This window comes from Macrosteles quadrilineatus, unplaced genomic scaffold (genome assembly GCF_028750875.1).
Source record: "Macrosteles quadrilineatus isolate MER2022 unplaced genomic scaffold, UCM_ALF_1.0 Scaffold_3__2_contigs__length_128488019, whole genome shotgun sequence".
Lineage (NCBI taxonomy): Eukaryota > Metazoa > Arthropoda > Insecta > Hemiptera > Cicadellidae > Macrosteles > Macrosteles quadrilineatus.
Genome location: NW_026542596.1, coordinates 8,211,691 through 8,231,167, shown reverse-complemented (window position 1 = coordinate 8,231,167; position 19,477 = coordinate 8,211,691). Strand labels below are relative to the sequence as shown.

General features: G+C 37.1%; 1 protein-coding gene across 1 annotated transcript; it reads right to left on the bottom strand.

Annotated features, from left to right (window-relative positions):
* Window positions 1-1,016: 1,016 nt before the first annotated feature.
* LOC128988347 (vitellogenin-like) lies at window positions 1,017-15,559 on the bottom strand. Its single transcript, XM_054409555.1, has 17 exons — window positions 15,501-15,559; window positions 12,704-12,730; window positions 11,195-11,343; window positions 10,409-10,546; window positions 8,477-10,029; window positions 8,055-8,223; window positions 7,236-7,849; window positions 6,884-7,100; window positions 6,262-6,547; window positions 5,871-6,123; window positions 5,285-5,594; window positions 4,815-5,049; window positions 4,291-4,497; window positions 3,374-3,543; window positions 3,019-3,162; window positions 2,529-2,699; window positions 1,017-2,396 (listed from the first exon to the last, which is right to left on the bottom strand). The coding sequence occupies exons 1-17, from the start codon at window positions 15,529-15,531 to the stop codon at window positions 1,056-1,058; spliced, it is 6,015 nt and encodes a 2,004-aa protein (XP_054265530.1). The 5' UTR covers window positions 15,532-15,559; the 3' UTR covers window positions 1,017-1,055.
* Between the last annotated feature and the right edge of the window lie 3,918 nt (window positions 15,560-19,477).

The following is a 19,477-nucleotide window of genomic DNA, read 5'->3' as shown; positions in this document are numbered from 1 at the left end:
GGCATTTATTTGAAAAAAAACCAGTGTTTACCCATGGTCAATTTTATGTTGCGTTCAGCCGGGTAAAGTGGCCAGATGATGTTAAAATAGTACTAGAACCAAATAAAAATCAAGGAATCGACCAAAAAGGATACTATACAACAAAAGAGCAGACATCAAAATGTATTATGCAGGCATGTAATAACTATTGTACATATTACAATATACAAAAAATGTTAAACGATAATTCAAGGTAAGGTAGACCATGAGGCTAATAATTTGTACCAAATAATTACTTAAATATATATAGGGGCTATTGCCCCTACAAGCCACTAGTGAGAACTAACTGTCAAAGTAGGATTGTTTACAGTTATGTTTATGTTTTTAATTTTATGAATAATTTGTGATATTTTGCAATTTTTTGATAACTTTTTTCTCTATTAGGTGAAGGGGTAGAACATTATGGCTATGATAGATGTATAATACCTACTATAGAATACTGTTAATTTAAAGAAGCAATTTTTATCAAACTGTGTCCTCCCTCATTGCAAACACAAAGCACGAGGATAACTTTAATATGAATTTTATACTTATATGCCAACCCCGTACGAAGGACGGGTACTCTGCTAGTTATGAATAAACCTTTGAATAACTTATTTCAAGAAAAATTTCAAAAATAGTGGTGTTTGGATTGTTTATTGCTTTTAGAGGAACATTACGTATAAACATTTTTTGTGAACTTTTGGAAACAATATGATTTGGACAGATCCTCTTTGAAAATTATCATACATGAAACATTAAGAGGTCCATTGTCTATTATGAGAAATCATTTATATGGCAAACATCAAAGTTAATAAGTCTTTTAGCTGTTATACTCATTCCATATTTTAAGTCTATATTTTTCTTTGTCATTGGCATCCTTATTTTTTAAAGAAGACTTGTTTATTTTCATTAAAAATTATTTTCTCTCAGTTTCAAGTAAGGCATGGGAGGTATGATTTTGCAGAGGTATAATAACTAGAATAGATATATAGATATCGGCCTCAAATCACATTTTATTTATAGACAAAACATGATTAGTAAGTGGAGGACTGCTTGCAGCTCTCAGGAACATTGATTCTGAAGCTCTGGACAGGCTTCTTCTGGCTGAAGTCAGGGTTGGCTCCCCTGTTGATCATGCTCTTGAAGTGCTGGGTGGTAGAGCTAGGCTGCAGACACACAAACTCAACCTGCTTCTCAACAGAGCCTTGAGGCTTGCAGTTGTCAGAGCACTCGAGCTGAGGCTGAACACTGAAGCAGTCCTTGCCGTCCCTCTCGATCACTTGGATACGCTTCATGGAGCACTGGCTGTACTTGTCGTTTTGGCCTTGGTATTTCCTTCCCTTGGAAGACTTCCTGTTGGAGTTGTGGTGGGAGTTGGGGCTCTCGGCTTCCTCATCGGCCACAGCGTTACCATAGATGACGACGTCACGGTAGCACTGACCGTTGCTGATCTTCTGTAGTGCACGCTGCTTCAGTTCCTTGGCAGGTCCCTGGCAGGAGCTGTCGTCCAGAGCGTATGAAGCGGCAAACTCGAAGGGGTTCCTGAGGACACAGTCTTGAGGAATGGTGAAGTCGTCCTCAGGTTTGGTGTTGAAGGTACCGCAGAGGCCTCGCACTTCTGAGCGGTAGCTGTTCTGGGCCTTGACCTTGATGGCAGTGCCATCGTACTGGATCTCGATGTCTTGTTGAGGAGCGTACAAGCGGATCTCACCAGCGGGAGTGGCATACATCTGGGCGTAAGCTTCTCCTTCCTGGTCTTCCAGGGTGGTCATTCTGTTCTTAGACACTTGAGTCTGCTGTCCGTTGACCTTGACGTTAGCGGGGCTGTTTCCTGAGGTGGGCTGCATCTGGATAGCATTGTCACCAATAACGATCATCAATTCCTTCTCGTTGGAGGAGGAGGCATCACGGACAAGGACAGAGATTTGCTGGTCATCGTCTTCATTGGAAGCGCTGTTGCTGGTGGGGTCGTCCTTGGGAGTGTAGTGGAACATGGCGTGCCAGCACTTGCCCAGCTTAATGGGGTAGGACTTGTTGTCAAAGGTCTGAGCCTGGTTGTTGTCGATGGCGCAGGTGGGGAACTGTTGTCCTCTGAAGACTTCTTGGGCGTACATCTCGAGAGGGCTGTACTCGGGGTGCATGACCACCAAGGGAGCGACGTATCTGTTGAGGCGGACATTGTTGAACTGAGCAGACAGCAGAGGAGCTCTGAGAGTGGCATTGAGAGACTTGAGATCAGGGGCGAAGTTGGCTTCCAGCTCGATCTTGTTGGATGGGTTGTTGGCGCTGATGAGATCCTCTTTCACGTATTGCCAAGCAGCGTAGCGCAGAGCAGCGTAGGCCTTGTAGGTGGCGTTCTTCAGAGAAGCGGGGACCTTGATGGGGAAAATAAAGATTGTATTACATTACTGAGAATATAGTTAAGGAGACACTACAATCCTGGTATATGTATTCTTCTATTTATTTTAGCTTATCAAATGTTTTGAGTTATGTATGATGAGAATTACCTTTTCAAAGTGGATGTTGAGCTTGTACTGATCCAGCAGGTTAGCTTGAGAGGTGACGTTGCGGCAAGCGTACTGGACAGTGTTGCCTTCTTGCATCTGCTGCTTGCACTTGTGAGCCAGAGGTGACTGTTCCAGGTACTGACGACGAGCTTGGCTCTGTTGCATCTTACCCTGTTATCAGTAAAAAATATACATTAAAGGTGTATGAAAGTTATCAATATTTATTTGGAAGAAGGAAATAAGTAATTGTAAAGTATATACCTTTACTGCTAAAGTAAGAAACTCATGTTGGTAATGATTTTATTATATCTTGTGAATTTCTGTTCTCTGTTCCATCAAGCCTAAATACTAATTACATCTATTTTTATTTACATTCAGAGTATAAATTATGTCCTTTTAAAATTCATACAGGTCTCTAGACACATGCAGACTAGGTAATTAGTTCATTTTTTATACAAATTTAAACCGCAATCATTGATAATTATTTTACCTGGAATTGGATTCGTGCAGGTTCACCAGACTTCTCGCCAAAAGCAACCTCAGCCTTGAAGTAGGAGGTGGGGTCAGCATTGAGAGCCTTGTTGTAGTTCATCAGAGGAACATTGGGCATGGAGGTCTCAGCAGCAGCGTAAATCTACAAATATTAAAGAGAAATTTATGAAATAGTTGAGACGTGTAACTGATGTTTAGGAATAGAAGTATTTTTATGAGTTTAATAATTCTTTTGGCACGGCAACAATTCTTAAAAGAATCATGTTCGTCTTATTTCACTGTTACACACAATTATTTAGTAATCACAAAGATATAAATGTAACAACCTAGTTTAAAATTAAATAAAAACAGACCTGAGCGTGCTTGTTGTCACTGTTGCTCTTAGCTGGGTTCTTCTCAGCGAAGAACAGAAGCCTGGAGGTGGCGGAGACATTGCTGGCGGCCACAGCGACAGTGGCGACGTATTCAGCGCTGGTCTGACCCTCAAACCTGGCGGCGAGGTCAAGTACGTAGGCGTCACTGTCTGTAATGTTACAAAAAATGTGTCAGAGAACAGATTAATTTTAAACAGATAATTGATACAGTATTTGTTTAATTTTATTCTTTGGTTATGATGTCAGAGAACAAAGTAAAGATCGATTATTCCATCTGGTCATTCTAGTTTTAACATAAGTTAGTAATGTAACAAGAATGAATTATAAAACAATGCAATTCAGGTGTAATACCAAACATAAAATATATCTTAAATCTTCAGCTGATCTCTAAGTAAATGAACATGGAATAATAAATTATGCAGGGTTCAAGTGCTTAGGTTTTTTTTAGCACTAGAGGTTGCCCCGTGGTCGAAAACTCAACCAAAAATATGTATTCTTCAAACTTCTCTATTTTCACCCGTAAATAAAACATGTTATTAGCATTTCTTCAATTTGTTTTGATTTTCTGTTTATATTTTGCTGTTATTTCATCAACAGCATGGCAACCCATAAGGCTTATGTTATTTAAAAATTTTGAACTCATTTTTTGTTTTTATTTTTTAGCCTATTTTAAAAAGGGATTCTGGTGGCTACATCGACAGGCAAATATATGTTTCTAAAAGTATGCGTAGATATTCCCCCAAGTTTTCAAGAAACATGCTTGCCTATTAGTATATAGTATTCTTACCTGAAAGGGGATGGTTAAAATTTTAAAATTCTAATTTTTGTATTTAGTGTAAAGTTTGCGAGCTTGTTCTGCCAACACAGACTCTTTCCTATTCTCTGATATTTCTTACCTTGAATGCCATGTTGGACCTTCTGCAAGTACTCTTGTTGCCTCTTTTGGGAGCCAGGAGCAGAAGAAGAAGGCTTAGCCATGTTAGCTGAGATGTGGTCATTGGGGGAAGCGTGCTCGATGTCGTTGTCGCTGCGTTCGCTGTTGCGGTAGTTCTTGTTTCCACTGTTGGAGTTCCTCTTGTTGCTCTCATCGTCAGAGTTGTCAACTAAACGGAGGAAAGAAAAACAAAGCTAGGATATAAATTTGATAAAGTATACAATTAATTTATTAGAAACAATAGGCCTACAAATATTCAGGCCTGATCCCAAATACTAGGCTTAAGTTTAACCAACCATACCATTCTAAAGGACACTGGAAGTGAAGAAAAGGAATAGAAATATCAAGATTGTGAACACAAATACAGTAATAAACATGTGTTATATAATATTTTATGGCAAATAAATTAGGTATCTGTTATTAATTACTGTAGCAAATAATGATCAAATGAATTTCAGAAAACTGGTAAAGTTGAACTTTACTTACGGAAAGCAGCAGAGAGTTGAGCGTATTTAGCGGTGGACTTCTGGGGGTTGTAGGCAAGAGTGATGTTGTTGACATTGATGGAGTCCTCAGCCCAAGCGTACATGACGGCTGACATGGGGTCTTGGTGCTTGTGAGCCTCGTTGTAGATGGCAGCAAAGTCAAGGAACTTCTGTTCACTGTGGTAGTCAAAGTCAAAGGCAAAACCAGTGCTGTCCTGGCCGATGGTCTTGTGCATCTAGTAAAGGCATTTGATCCATTAAACAATGTTTTTCAGTAAAATCACACTCTGTTAAAGACATCATGAAAAAATATATTTTTTTAGTCACAACATTAGGCTTTTTAAAAATTGTTTTTGAAAGGAAATTAAACTTAACTGGCTCATCTGATTTTAGTTCCAGGTGGTCAATAGACTTAACTTCTCTTATTGAATTTGCAATTTGAAAGATTAGATGAGTCAATGTGGCACCTACCTGGTTGGGGCGGCGGACGTGGATGGTCTTTCTGTTGTTGCCTTCCTGAGTTTGTTCTTGAGGGTTCTGGGCCATGTGCAGAACACTGTGCTGCTCTGTGTAGGGCTCAGTGCTGTACTCAAACACATTCTGCTTGTTCTGGTTGTCCAGAGGCTTGACCTGGGCAGTGATGTTGTTGTTAACGGCATCAAAGTCAATCTCAGCTCGGATGGGCAAGTTGATCTGGAAGTTCCTGTTGACTCCAGCGACATAGTGTTGACGGTTGAAGGGAACAACAAAACCAATCTGAGACTGAACTCGGGTGGAGAAGCTGTAACATAAACAAGTGTTATTTAAGTTTATTATGTACTGTGAGGCTGAGAAAATATTTGAACTAAAAATCAAAGGGAATTGTAATGCTACTGTTATGTGAGCTATATAAACCTCTTTGCGTGTTATTGTCTCATTCACCTTTTTCTATTTTCTAATAACGAATCTTTCAACTTTCTGCAATATAAGGAAAGTCCTTATTAAAATTTTTAGTTGGTTGGAAAATAATTATTTACGGGAGTTACTAAAGACTTTCAATAATGGAGTTTAAACATACACAAATTGCATGTCAATGGAGGCATTGACGGTCTGAGGGGCCTGGATCTCATGGCTGTTTCCACTGGCAAGGTCTGGGTGGCTCTTAGCCTGAGCTTGACCTCCGATGTACATCAGAGTGGGAGTCTTGAGGGAGAAGACGAATGGAAGACCCATGGCGGTGGGGAAAGCAACAGTCACTGAGTGCTTGTTGGTGATCTTGGTGTAGTTGAAGTTCCTGCCAGTGCGGAGGGAAGCAGCAGCATTCTTGACCACTGCAATGGACAAAATCAGTTAATACAGCTGGTATTGTTTGCATAATATATTTGTTAAATTGATGGATGAATATTTTTAACAAAAAATAAGATAAAATGAGCTAAAGTTGTCATTTAAAGGGTAGCACAATTACTCACACTGAGGAAGCATTTCGATGGTGTGGTTGTCAAAAGCAAAGAATCGCTTTCCACCGGGTGTAGACAGATACAGACTTCCTTCAACTTGTTCTTGCTCAGGGTTCTGGATGTTCAGCATGTTGTTGATCTTGTCAAAGTTCCAGTTAGAGTCAGATCCAGAGTTCTGGTGGCTTCCTTGCTTGTTGTTCCTGCGGCCAGAGGAAGAGGTAGAAGAAGAGTCTTCATCAGCGAACTGGTCGTCGATGAGGTCGGCAAGAGCATCAATGCTGGAGGTCATGGCAGCAAACTAGAAAGCGTAAGTTAAATTAAGAAAATGTCATAGCACAGTAGCAGAGTACTGATAGTATAATTTAATTTAAACTTAAAATTGCATAGGTTTTTTATTATTATTTATTTGTGAACATTTTAATATTATAATTCTTTACATCTTATATGACTTATGCTTCCCTCTTTCTCTTTGTTTTGTGTTTGTTTGTATGGTGTATAAAATCAATCTGAGAGGTAAGTTGAATATGATGGAAATGGTCTGTAACTCTCTCAGTTCCCATACCTAAGATGACAAAATTCCTGAGTTTTATTTTAACTTCCTAAATCCCTAATATATTTCTAGAATTAAACTTACTCCAGTAGACTGCATCTTGAAGCCTCCAAGGTTACGACGGAGGGAGTAGAAGATGTTACTAGGCAGGAAGCTGTCGTCACTGCCGATGTAGCTGACGGACTGCTTGTAGGCCAGGTTCAGTTGGTCAAACATGGAAGAGCGCATGTTCCTCTTGGAGTACTGGGCGGGCATTTGCTTGGGGTTCAGCATATGGAGAGCAGACTGAGCGTTCATTCTCCTAATGAAATGTGCTCAAAATTAGTACAATTCTTAAACAAGACCACTTTTATTAACTTTTCTAGACCTACTTGATATTTTTCGATTTGTTGTGTTTTCCAAAAACTAACAGTAGTAAATCTATGTGAATACTTACAATTGAGCATGGTTACGGTTCTTCAAGTTCCTAGCAGCACTTTCGATGGAAGACTTGACAGCAGAGATGACTTGAGGGTCCTGGTCGTCATTGGTGAACTGAGCCATGCGCTGGAGGATCTGTGCAGGAGGGTTGGTCTTCATGATTTGGTAAACAGCAGCAACTCTGAGCTCAGTAGCTTCTCCAGTGTTCTGGTAGATCCTGAAGAGGACAGGACGAGCGACCTTGGGGTTTGTCTTAGCCAGCTTGTTGAGAGCAACAACGATGGTCAGACGCTGGAAGTGAGTCATGGACTCCTTGCCTTCCAGGTAAGGCTCGAAGACCTTGAGGATTCTAGGGTGAGCAAAGTTTCCGAGGGCCAGAGTCAGAGTACGGATCTTGATGCTGTCTTCTTGCTTGACGGCCTGCTTGAGAGCTTGAGCGAAGTAGGGGATGTACTGCTGGACAACGGGCTGCTCCTTCCTGGGCTTGAGGGCTCCAAAGACGTGGACAGGGAAACGGTTGTAGGCAGTGGAGTTGCTGACAAAAGCCTTACTGGCCAACTCAGAGAAGGACAGCATGGCGGAGGTGTTTAGGAACTGCTGGTGCTGGACTTCAGAGCTGGTGGTCAGAGCCTGAAATTGAAAATAGCTTTTTAATTAAATGACTACTAAGACTACTAAGAGTATATACTAGATTAATAAGCTAACTTTTAAAAGAAACTCTAACACCATTTGATTTTTATTTAACATGAAAAATAAGCAATTACACATGTATTAAACAGTTTACTTTTTAAAAAGTTTCTCTGATGGTTATTCTCATATTGGCACTGTTACTTACAAAGAAAGCGTTCATGTACTCAGTGTTGGGGAAGCGAGCAGAGTTGGGAAGAGCAGACAGAAGCTCAGCAGCTTCGTTTCCTTGAACCTTCTTAGACTGGATCCATTCCTTGATGGTGAGAAGAGCGGGGCCAGTACCGGCCTGAGCAACGGCATCACGGAAAGCAACCCTGAAATATAAATTGTTATTAATAAATTAATAATAAGGAAAGGTTGTTGTTAGTGGGTATTTATTTTATTTTTCAAATTAGCTCATTGCCAGACAATAGATAAACTGAAAAATAAATCATGAACCATCCATTCCAATTAGGAACCCAGACATAAGAAAATATAGGTGTTTTCTAAATAAAAAGATTACAATTACAAATACCTTCTCTGCAAAGTAGTTATCCCAAAACCTTCTCATTTGGTATTGTAACTTACCAGGATTGGTATTTCTGGGCATCGCTGGAGCTAGAGCTGGAGGCCTTGGACAGAGGGAAGTAAAGCTCTTTGCTGGCTTCTTCCATCTGCTTCTGGTTCATGGTTCTCAGAACTCGGGACAGCACAGTGAACTTCTTCAGGGTTTTCTGGCCGGGAATAGCGCTAGGGGTCTGGATCTCTTGACCGATTTGGTAGGCAATCTTCTTGACAATGGAAACAGCATTGATCTCCTTGGCAGCTTGGATAGTGTTTCCTTGGTTTCCAACAAACATAGGCAGGAAGGGGATCTTAGGGGCCTCATTCAGCTTGGGCTTTGGTTGCCAGCTCTCTTCTTCGCTGCTGTCCCAGGACCAGCTGGTAGAGCTGCTGCTGTCACTATCACTGGAGTCAGAACTAGAAGAGCTGGAGGAAGATGAGGAGGAAGATTCAGAGGATTCGGCTGAGTTCTTGTTGGATCCCTGAGCATTCCTCATCTTTCCGTATCGGCTTTCATTGCTACTGCTGTCAGAGGAGGAGGAGGAAGAGGAAGAAGAGTCAGAGTTGTTGTGGTTCCAATTCTTTCTTTTCTGGTTGTTCCAGTCTTCATCATTGGCTCTGCTGTCACGGTTTCTCCTCTCTTGCTGGTTGTTCTTGCTGTGCTTGTTGTTCCAGTTGTCCTGGTTGTCAGAGCTTTGGTTGTTCCACTCATCATCGTTGTTGTTCCTCCTGTGTTGGCTGTCTACAGATCGTGCCTGTCTGTTGGAACGCTTCTGATCTTCGTTGTTGTTGCGGTTGTTCTTCTTGGAGCTTTGAAACTCATTAGACTCGCTGGAGCTGGAGCTGGAGCTAGAGCTGGAGCTAGAAGAGCTGCTGGAGCTGGAGTCGTTCTCGTTGTATTGCCTGTCTTGCCTCTGCTGGTTGTTCTCATCGGAGGAGGCAGGGTTGTACTCGTAGACCAAGTTCTTGATGGTCTGGGGGTTGGGGGGAGACTGAGGAGAGCCACTGGCAGACTTGACGTCGACCAAGGTCAGGTTCATGCGACTGACGACCATGCCGTTCTGCTTGTCAAACAGGAAGGGACTGGCAATGATCTTGTTGGTGGTGACAGAAGACTGGATGGTGTAGCGTTGCAGATTACCAGAGATAACCACTCGGCTCACAGAAGACCTGGCGAGGAATTGTCCCATCTGGTTGGAGGCGGGTTCCCAGTCAGTAAGACCGGTGATGCCGAAGTGGTAGTCGGACTGGACGTCACAGTTGCTGAAGTTCCTGGTCTTGACGATGTCAATGAGTTGTCCATCGGCTTGGAGCTGGGGCATGGGAGCGAGCTGAGGCTTGTTCTCAAGAACCACCTTGGGGAGGGGAGAGATGTCGTACAAGGTCTCACACTCTCCACCGACAGAGTCTTCCATGGTCTTGTAGACACCGTTGACATTCTCCTTGTTGGGGAGGCTGTTGATGCGGGACTTCTGAAGGTTCTCAGCAAGAGTGTCAACCTGCAGCTGGCTAGCAATACTCTTGAGCATGTTCAACTCCCAGGTGGGGATGTTCTTGCTCACCACCATGGCGTCGATCTGCAGAAAAGCATACATGTAATAATACAGGATCCAAAGTCTTTGTAATTTTTGTCTTAACATTATTTTATTTTATTTTGATTATTATCTCTCTCAAGTAATTCTTTAAACAAATTTGCAATAAATATGTATAGCACCATTAAATTGGAAAACACATTCACTCTGGTTTTAATACTAGGTTCAAACAACACAGTGATTTAATTTTTAACATCATTATCATATTGACTTTTAAAATTATGTTAGCATAGCTAAAGAAATTATCATCTTTAGAGTTAATGGAGAACAAAGAATCTTAAATGATGGAGTAAGTTTCTGTTAACAAGCCCAAATTTCTGTACCATTTACCCAAGACAGTAACTTGTATTTCTACTGTACTTACAGCTCCATTCTTGTACTTGAGTTCGAAGGGCTTGTTGCTCAAGGGCATCTGCTGGTAGTGCAGCTGGTTCTCAGGGACGGGTGACCACCAGCCCTGAGACAGGTTGGCGTGCACATCGGCGTACTCGGCAGAGTTCACCTGTTAATATTGTCATATCATATTACTACTGCAACAACAATTGGTCTCAATGATCATTTTTATGTAGATATTAATTAATTAGGATTAGAGCACTAGGGTTCACATAAACATATTACAGTCAAGCTGAATGATTGTGACAATAAAATTATTTAATTATTACTCTATTTTATACTCTATCCACTTAAATAATCACCATGATTTTAAGAGGGCATTAACATGAGTTTAAAATCAGAAAATGACAGATGTATGTATAGTGGAGGAAAGGAGCTATGCTTATATAGGCCTATATAAATATTTATTCATGATTTAGAAGCCATGAACTGTGAAAGCATTCACTTGTAATCTCTTGTAATTTGGAGTAGGTTTGCATGAGTTTCTGATTCACTTTATCTTGTATTAGTAATAGTTATAATTCAAACTATGAAATGGTACTTAATGTGTGCAGTAATATTTCATTCAGTTGTTGAAATGATAGACGAGCAAATTACATATGAAAAGTAATACTTTTGATAAACATCATAAAGTACATCAATTATAGATGGTTTAACTTTCATGACTTTTCGACCTCATTGCTTGTAATCCACTAAATGTAATTTAACTAAACGGGGTGAACAGTAATTACAGATGAACAGTTGAGCCTTTACATACCTGGACGGAGACAATGTTGTCAGATTTCTGTTGGACGTTGACGGAAGCCTTCATTACAATTCCTGCATACTGGCCTGCCACCTGGTGAAGGGCAGTCAAAGTGCGACCTCGCACTGCGTACTTGTACTGGGTGTTGGATTTCCATGGTGCTGCAAATGGGTTTTTAGTTTCGAATTTTATACTTTTGGGATGAAATTAAATTTATTCCAACTGCTTTGCTCTAGATAATGTAAAAAGCTGTTTGTCAAAACAACAAATCGTGCAAAATAAAGTTATAAGGATTAAGCATAATATCTGACATTTTTCATATCCCAGCCCCCCCCCCCATAATTTATAATGAAGCCAAATTTAAAAAGTGGGAATGTAATCCTATCCACGAGTTACTCCTGATTGGATGCAATGAACAAGCTCAACCATCAAATTGTCTAATAAATGGTAAAATAAGCGCAGTTCCTTAAAATCGAATACATTATTTTATGTTATTTTATAATGTTCACAATTCAATATTTAACTGCAGCATCATTTTCAGCTACCGTGTTATGAGGCCGCGGAGTATTGTAAAAGTACAATCAAATAAAAAATAATATTATTTTAAAAGTACTTTGGCCTATTTTTTTATATTAGACTTTCACAATGCCCAAAGTAAACAGACAGTTGGGGAGCGAGCTGGCGTAGTGGTTAGAGCGCAGGACTTCAGTCCCTGAGGTCCCGCGTTCGATCCCGTCAAGTCACCAATGGATTTTATCTAAGTGATAATGCCGCAACCCCTAGGTCTAGCCTGAAGTAATGTGAAAAACAATCCCAGGCTCGTGCCTAGCGTCCTAGGAAAAAAAAAATAAACAGAAATATTGTTTTCCTGCACAAGTTATACAATTTTTTTTTAACTATTTCCCCACAAAATTTGGGTGCGTTGGTATAGCGTCTCGAACTTTCGGGCAGGAGGGACAAGTTCGATACCCAGCATGTCCATAATAATTTGAGAGTTTTGGACAAGCCGTTTACAGTAAAGTGTTTGAGATCGATTCATATTAAATACTGCTGGCTGCTTTTTTGTATATGTGGGATGACACTGACAAAAAAGTACCATTTGTCAGTTTGAAACTTATACTAGCTATATAGCTGTAAAGTTATCCTAACCAATGAGTTAACTGGTCTCAGTCATGGTAACAAAGCTAAATCAATCATTTATGATTATTGCTCAATCAGCTTTGTTTCAAACCAATTGTTATGATGTGTCAGTGATTGCTATCTTTAGAAACCAAGCAGTTAAATATAAATTTTAAATATTATATTAAAATATTATTTTGGATATAAAAATATTAGGCAATGAATTGGATTAGTACTGTATGAATGAATTCATATCTAACAATGAAATTAGAGCTTTAGTTGGGACAACAAAAAAAAAAGAGTTTCACTTGGGACAAGTGGATATGTGAGGGGGGAGTGGGTATAGTTAAAATTAAAGAAAATTAAAGTAATGGGTAATGGTATTTTGGATATAGTACTTACAGTTCTCTGCTTGAGTAGCAGCAACTACTGCAAAAAACAAAAACAAAACATATTAATATTTAATATGCAGTATAATACCATAAATTAAACAAACATACATATTATACAAGGGAACTATAGGTTTAGTTAAGTAAGATATCTTTTAATTTCCATTGGATATGCTAATATTTGATTCCTGTACCTTATACCTATACCTGTACCTATATGTTTTGGAAACTCACAATCAGCAAAAAGATCTGGGTCTATACTTTGATGACTTAATAGCAACTCGACAAACCATGTTTGTTCCTATTTCTCATTAATTTACTTTTGGTCATTACTTTTTTGAAAGTGAAAAAAATATGTAAAATAACACTTGTATGATAAAATATTCACAATAATACTGTTTACTTACATGACGGTACATAGGGCCTACATATAAAAGATGTTAAGTGGTGATCGATTTTGAATGGACACTCCAATAATCATCAGACCCAATAATTAGGCTACTTATTTGTGTAACCGATGACACTATTCAAATAAGTTTAGGTGATTAGACATTGTACAAAGATAAATTAATAAATAATATTATGAAAAAAATTGATCCTAGGAGTAATTTAAAAAAATCACTTGAAAATCATACTCTACAATTATTTATCTCATTCTGTGTGAAATTATGTCTTTGATTTTAGTAAAACATCTGATGATTTTATTACTATACAACAAACACTATACAAAAAGAATAATAGCCTCAACACTTTACACAGTGACTGGGCATAATAAATGTAAGCATAGTTTGATATGCAAATTAAAGGTCTTTACTAGCAGAATACAATGCTGCAAATTAATTTGAACTCAACTGAGTCAAAAAATAGTGTTAAAAGATATATTGAATCTGCTATTTTAAATCTTTGAACGGCTACAATTTTTTACTCAGTCATTCTTTTGAGCTCAAATTTGTGGCATTGTATTCTACTAATTAAGACCTTTAATTTTATTTGCATATCGACCTATGCATACGTTTATGATTTTCTTACAACTTCTAGCGGGAGCGTATAACAGCATAGAAAATTCTTTGAATCTTTGAATAGCTATCATTTTTGACTTGGTTGTTCATTTGAGTTCGGATTTGCGGCATTGTATTTAAATAACAAATGCCTTTAATTTGATGTGCATATCACCCTATGCTTATATTTAAGATTTTCCTGCAAGGAGGTAGTGCATCACTGAACATAATGTGTCAAAATGATTTTTATGCCCAGTAACTGTGTACCAAGTTTTGAAGCTCTGTCTTTTTTACTTTTTGAAATATTTAACTGTCCTGGGACTTAAATTCACCCTGTATAGCAATAGAACAACATATCCTGCCACTTTTTACAGCAACAACAATAAAAAAAAAAAAAAAAAACATACACAAACTATGGAAATTATAGAGATTGTAGAATAGAGTTTCTGAAGGATTTGCAAACTTTCCTTGTTTATGGTTTTTTATTTTACCTTTGAGAAACTTTAATTCAATCATAATTCATTGACTACTGCATTCTTATAATATCCATAAGATTTAAAAAATAGTGCTGGCCAAATCTGGGCAATTGACTAAGATTTTAAGACAATTTACTTTCTTATTATAATAGTTGATTTAATTAACCCAACCATTGAATTGCTGTATAATAGATAAAATTAATATTTTAATTGAGAGGATGGAAAAAATTAAATAAGGAATCCAAATCACTGTACTGTGTATGGCAGCAACAATCAATGAAATAAAATAAATACAACAAATCAAATGAATTTGGTATCAGTGTCCTACTTCTTACTAAATAAATTTTACTAATAATTTGATCAAAATTCTATAACCAAAATTTTTTTAGAGACCAAAGTGAACTTTTTTTAAGAATAAGAATGCCCTGTACCCTATCTCATTTTTGGATATATGGCTTATGTTTATGGCCTATGCACATACAAGTGTGACCAAACTCTAATTAGTAAGCAACGTTTAAAAATAAATTTTTATAAGAAAAAGTAAACTTTTTAAAAGAACAGGAATATCCTGTCCTGTTCCCTAACATAACCTCTATGCATGAATATACAAAATGAGAGCTACACATTTTAGGGTATTTACTCAGGGGAGGTATAGAAGAGGCTACGATGGCAGCTGAGGGCTTCTTATTAGCTGAGGGAACGCCATTACCGTAACAAAACGTTCATCAGCCATCGGCCTCGGTGGTCTATTGGTTAGCGTGCCGGGCTGATATACTTTAGGTCCCGGGTTCGAATACTGCTGGTAGCATTAACTTTTTGTCCAAGATTTTGTTTTATCAGCAAGTTTGGTTGGTTTGGTTTGGTTATTACAGTTTAATTTTATTATTAAGTCATTATAAAATTTTAATTAAACAATTTCTAGTTTTATTTAATAAAAAGAATTATTTTCCCGATTACTAAACTGTTGTTATATTATTTCTTTATCAGCAAGTTTGGTTAGTTCGGTTAGGTTATGATGGTTTAATTTTTTAATTAAAAAATAGTAAAATTGAATTTGAGGCATTTATAATTTTATTTTATGAACAGGACTATTTTTGCGACTAGTAAACCTTCATTGCCAAAGTGCTCTCTACTACAGCGCTGTTCACGGAGGAATTTTGAACTAAATGCCTCATTTGTACCTCCCCTAAGTCAGACCCACATTTTAGATATCTAATGTGGAAAGCATCTAGGTAGTAAGCAACGTTTTTTAAATATTCTTGTAACAAAAAACTTGAAAAAAGTATTTTTATCTAAAACTTTAACATTATTTTGTTAGAAAAATAGGTTAACATACCCAGGAGACAGAATAGCAGTGGGGACCACATGGTGAAGCAGATCCCAGTGAGTCTGTGGCTGAGTCTGATTGTAGACCTTATATACCGCAAGCACTGCTGAGGTAGCCAAGCTGATAGCCACATGTGGGGTCATCATGGTGCAACAAATCCTGCTAGCTGAAATAAAATACAGTAACTTAAATTAGCCTGCATATGTTTTGAAAGGGTTGATACAAATAAAATAAAGTGTGTATTTGTGGGTTTAGTTGGAGTTGACCTGCCGATGGTTATGGTGTAAAAAGGTTTAGGTGATTTAAACAGATTTTTATGAAAACAATCGATTGTACGTCTGTGGATTTAGAACGTGTATATATATTGCTCTAATGAAATGACACTAGATATGTTTCCCATTACATTGCTTGCGCTTGCTTAGTCCATACTTAATTGTACTAGATGGTACAAAAAATAAATTTAACAACTTTTAGGTGAGATGTGATTTTGTATACTATACTTATGATTAATGATGTACTAAGTGTAGGCTTACCTGTTTCTTAAATTCGAGCAATTGCGATGAAGTATTACAGATGTTATTTTAAAACGAATAACAGTCATAATTTCCGATGACTTTAAAAGAGTCAACTTAAAGATTATGGAAATACTCACAATGTACAAAGCAGTTCGATATAATCAACATTTATTGTAAATATAATATCATTGCTCAAGAAATGCAGTATAGGGTTAATTCAGTTTTATTTTTAGTATATCAAATTGTCCTTTCTCGCTTTTTTCCATTGTAATATTTACGCCAACCCAAATTCAAATAGTAAATATTTCATTTCAACCAAAAGTCAGTAAATGTTTGTAGCACACGTTTCCAATTGCAACTAAAAAATTTACAGCAACTAGAGGACCCATGCTGCTCCGCAGCGTTAAAATATATATAACATCCAAGAAAAAATCTAATATATGATTTTTGATTGAGTAATACAGTATCTTAATCGCTTAAATAAAAGCCAATATTTCAGTGAAAGCTCTTAAACCAAAATATATAGGATTATATAATTATAACTGGTGAAATACATCTTAAATTAATGTAAGAATTCAAAAATTAATCAAATTATTTTTTTAGTCGAGTAATACAGTAGGTAAATATATGCCGATGCTTGATGTGAGATCTTTGCGTGCATGACTTCAATTTGAGACCTCAATCATGAAAATCTATCAGGTAGAAGAGCCAAAAGAACTCGTAAAAGAAAAACCAAATTTAACTTCCATAAGAAATGCATGGGAAGCAAATTTCATTCACGTATAAGCCGAGTGGGATTATATATAAATATATATAAGGGACGCTTGATGGCAAATTTTTGCTTGCATACCTTCAATTTGAGACCTCAATAATGAAAATCGGTCGGGTAGAAGAGACAAACAAACTCGGAAAAAAACAACCAAATTTTTTTAAATATATAAGATTACATTATCCAGCCGATCATAATTTAAACAAATATGTTATTCATAAGGATAACATGGGAACTTTAAAAGCCACTGGGGTAGAGCCCAAGGGACTTTTTCAAAAATGTAAGGTGAGTTTGCAAATATACACACCTAGATGAACATTTTGGTATAGTCTACAATATTATGTAGCGTTAAATCTTAAAACAAAAAAGCCTTATTGTTTACAAAGTTTCATGTAGCGTATTTTTAATATAGATATCAATCAAACAATTATTTAAGATGGGGACGCCACTATGTACCTATGTATTTTAACCCAAATATGAGTGAAGGATGAGTGGCGTGATCTTGTAGTCTACTTGTTAGTGACTAAGGCCGACATATTCCCTAGACACAGCTGTTAATTAATAGCCCACACAGCTAACAGCAACTAAGGGACCTACAGTTTATAGTGGAATCCGAACCACATTTTACCTTGGTATTAACAAATTGGTCTAATTATCAGGATAGTACTGTTGTAGTACTCACGCAGACGTTAATCCACACCAGGGAGAATCGCATCCACAGTGCATGCCTATAAATATCCACAATGCGTGACTTCCTAGTAGCTGGATTACAGGACGACGCTACCGTCCCAGTCACTATTCAGATAAAATCTTCAAAAATTATTTTTTGAATTTGGGAATGTTTATAGTGACTTGGGGTTTGAAATTCTGTGGTGTAAATCACAGAAAAACATGTTAGAAAAATAAATATAGTAGAACCCCGGCTAACCGAAATAAAAGGGGGAGAGCCATTTCGGATAACTAATATTTTGGTTAACCCGTCCTATGCTAAGAATAGCCTATGTATTACCACGGTGTGTAGGAAAAATGAATTTAAAACAATGTCTATATAATACTGTGCTTAAATGTTACAATGAATTAGAAAATACTTAAAACTAAACCACTGAAGTTACTAAAGCATATTTTATCCCTGTATTATTTTATGGAACTGTTTCGGTTAACCCGGATTTCAGTTAACCCGAATTCGGTTAATCGGGGTTCTACTGTATTGCACATTAGCAAAGTCAACATGAAACATAATATGTTTAACATGGTTTTAATACTAAAGTAATATCAACTAGCGGTACGATTATAACTGTCCATTACTAGATAGGAGGAAAAGTATTCTTCCCAATAATTAATTATAGAGCTTTCTTTACCAAATAACCTTACATGGTTAATTTTTTTACCTATTAATATGTTATGCACTTCTAGTATTGCTGGGAGATTTTAATACTGTACAATGAGTGTTTTATTGTGTTTCAATTTGTGTTGGGTTGAAATAAAGATTTTAATGCCAAGTGTTGATGGGTGATAAATTAAAATTCAAGCACAAATTATCTTCATGATGTACAATAAATAGTGTCAGCATATAAATACTTTGTACACATATGTTATCTATAAACATAAAACTATAAAACCGTTAGTAAAATCCATAGCCGGAGTGTTTGTATAAAATCATCTGTGGAATAAATGAGCTTTCCTAGCAAAATTCTTTGAGCTTTTGGCTAGTTTTACAATAATTATAATCCTATAGTTTGTCTCAGAGGTGTGTAGAAGAGTTTTTGTAAGCATAATTGTGTAAAAATCTAAACCTTGTTTGTTAGATATTTTGGCGAACATCCAAAATTCTTATCTTGGTGCCTCTCAGTCTGCATTTTGTTGTACTTGTTACTTTGTATCCTCGTGGTGAAACTTGCGTCACTCTAATCTCACTCGTGGGAAATATCACTTAAATTACTTATCTGAACATTTAATTTACATTTTAACGAAAATAACTCAACCCTCTATTGACTAATAAACCTAAGAATCTGCTGATAGCTAATATTATATATTTTTAATTTCCTGTTCTTTCTTAAAATTAAACAATTTTTTTCAGAATTATCCTTTAGGCTGAATGTGAATGTAAGGCAAAGTGTAAGAATTATATATATACTAGCTGAGTACCCGTCCTTCGTACGGGATTGGCATATTAAGTATAAAATTCTTAGTACAGTTATACTCAAGCTTTGCGTTTGCAATGGGGGAGGACACAGTATAATAAAATTTGCTTCTTTAAATTTACGGTATACTATAGCATTACACATCTACCATAGCCATAATGTTCTACTACTTCGCCCAAACAATAGAAAAAATAAATTATTAAAGATTCACAAAATATGACAAATTATTTGTGAAATTAAAAACATAAACATAACTGTAAACAGACAGTTCTCATTGCGTATCACAGTTTTTTTGTTGCTGCTTAGTTCAAATTAGCTGGTTTCATCAATGAAAAAAATAATAGTGCTGCACCCAGTTGGCAAATCTTATAACTTTTAATGCTTTTGCATACCATAGAACCAACCTTTTTAGTCGAAACAGCTGACTAAATTCTTTAATTCCATTACGATATGAGTACTCATAAGGTTAACATGGGGAACTACAAAGCCACTGGGGCGGAGCCCGAAAGGATTTTTGAGATAAGAATATGCCTATATGTTAATCGGGAATGTGAGCTATTA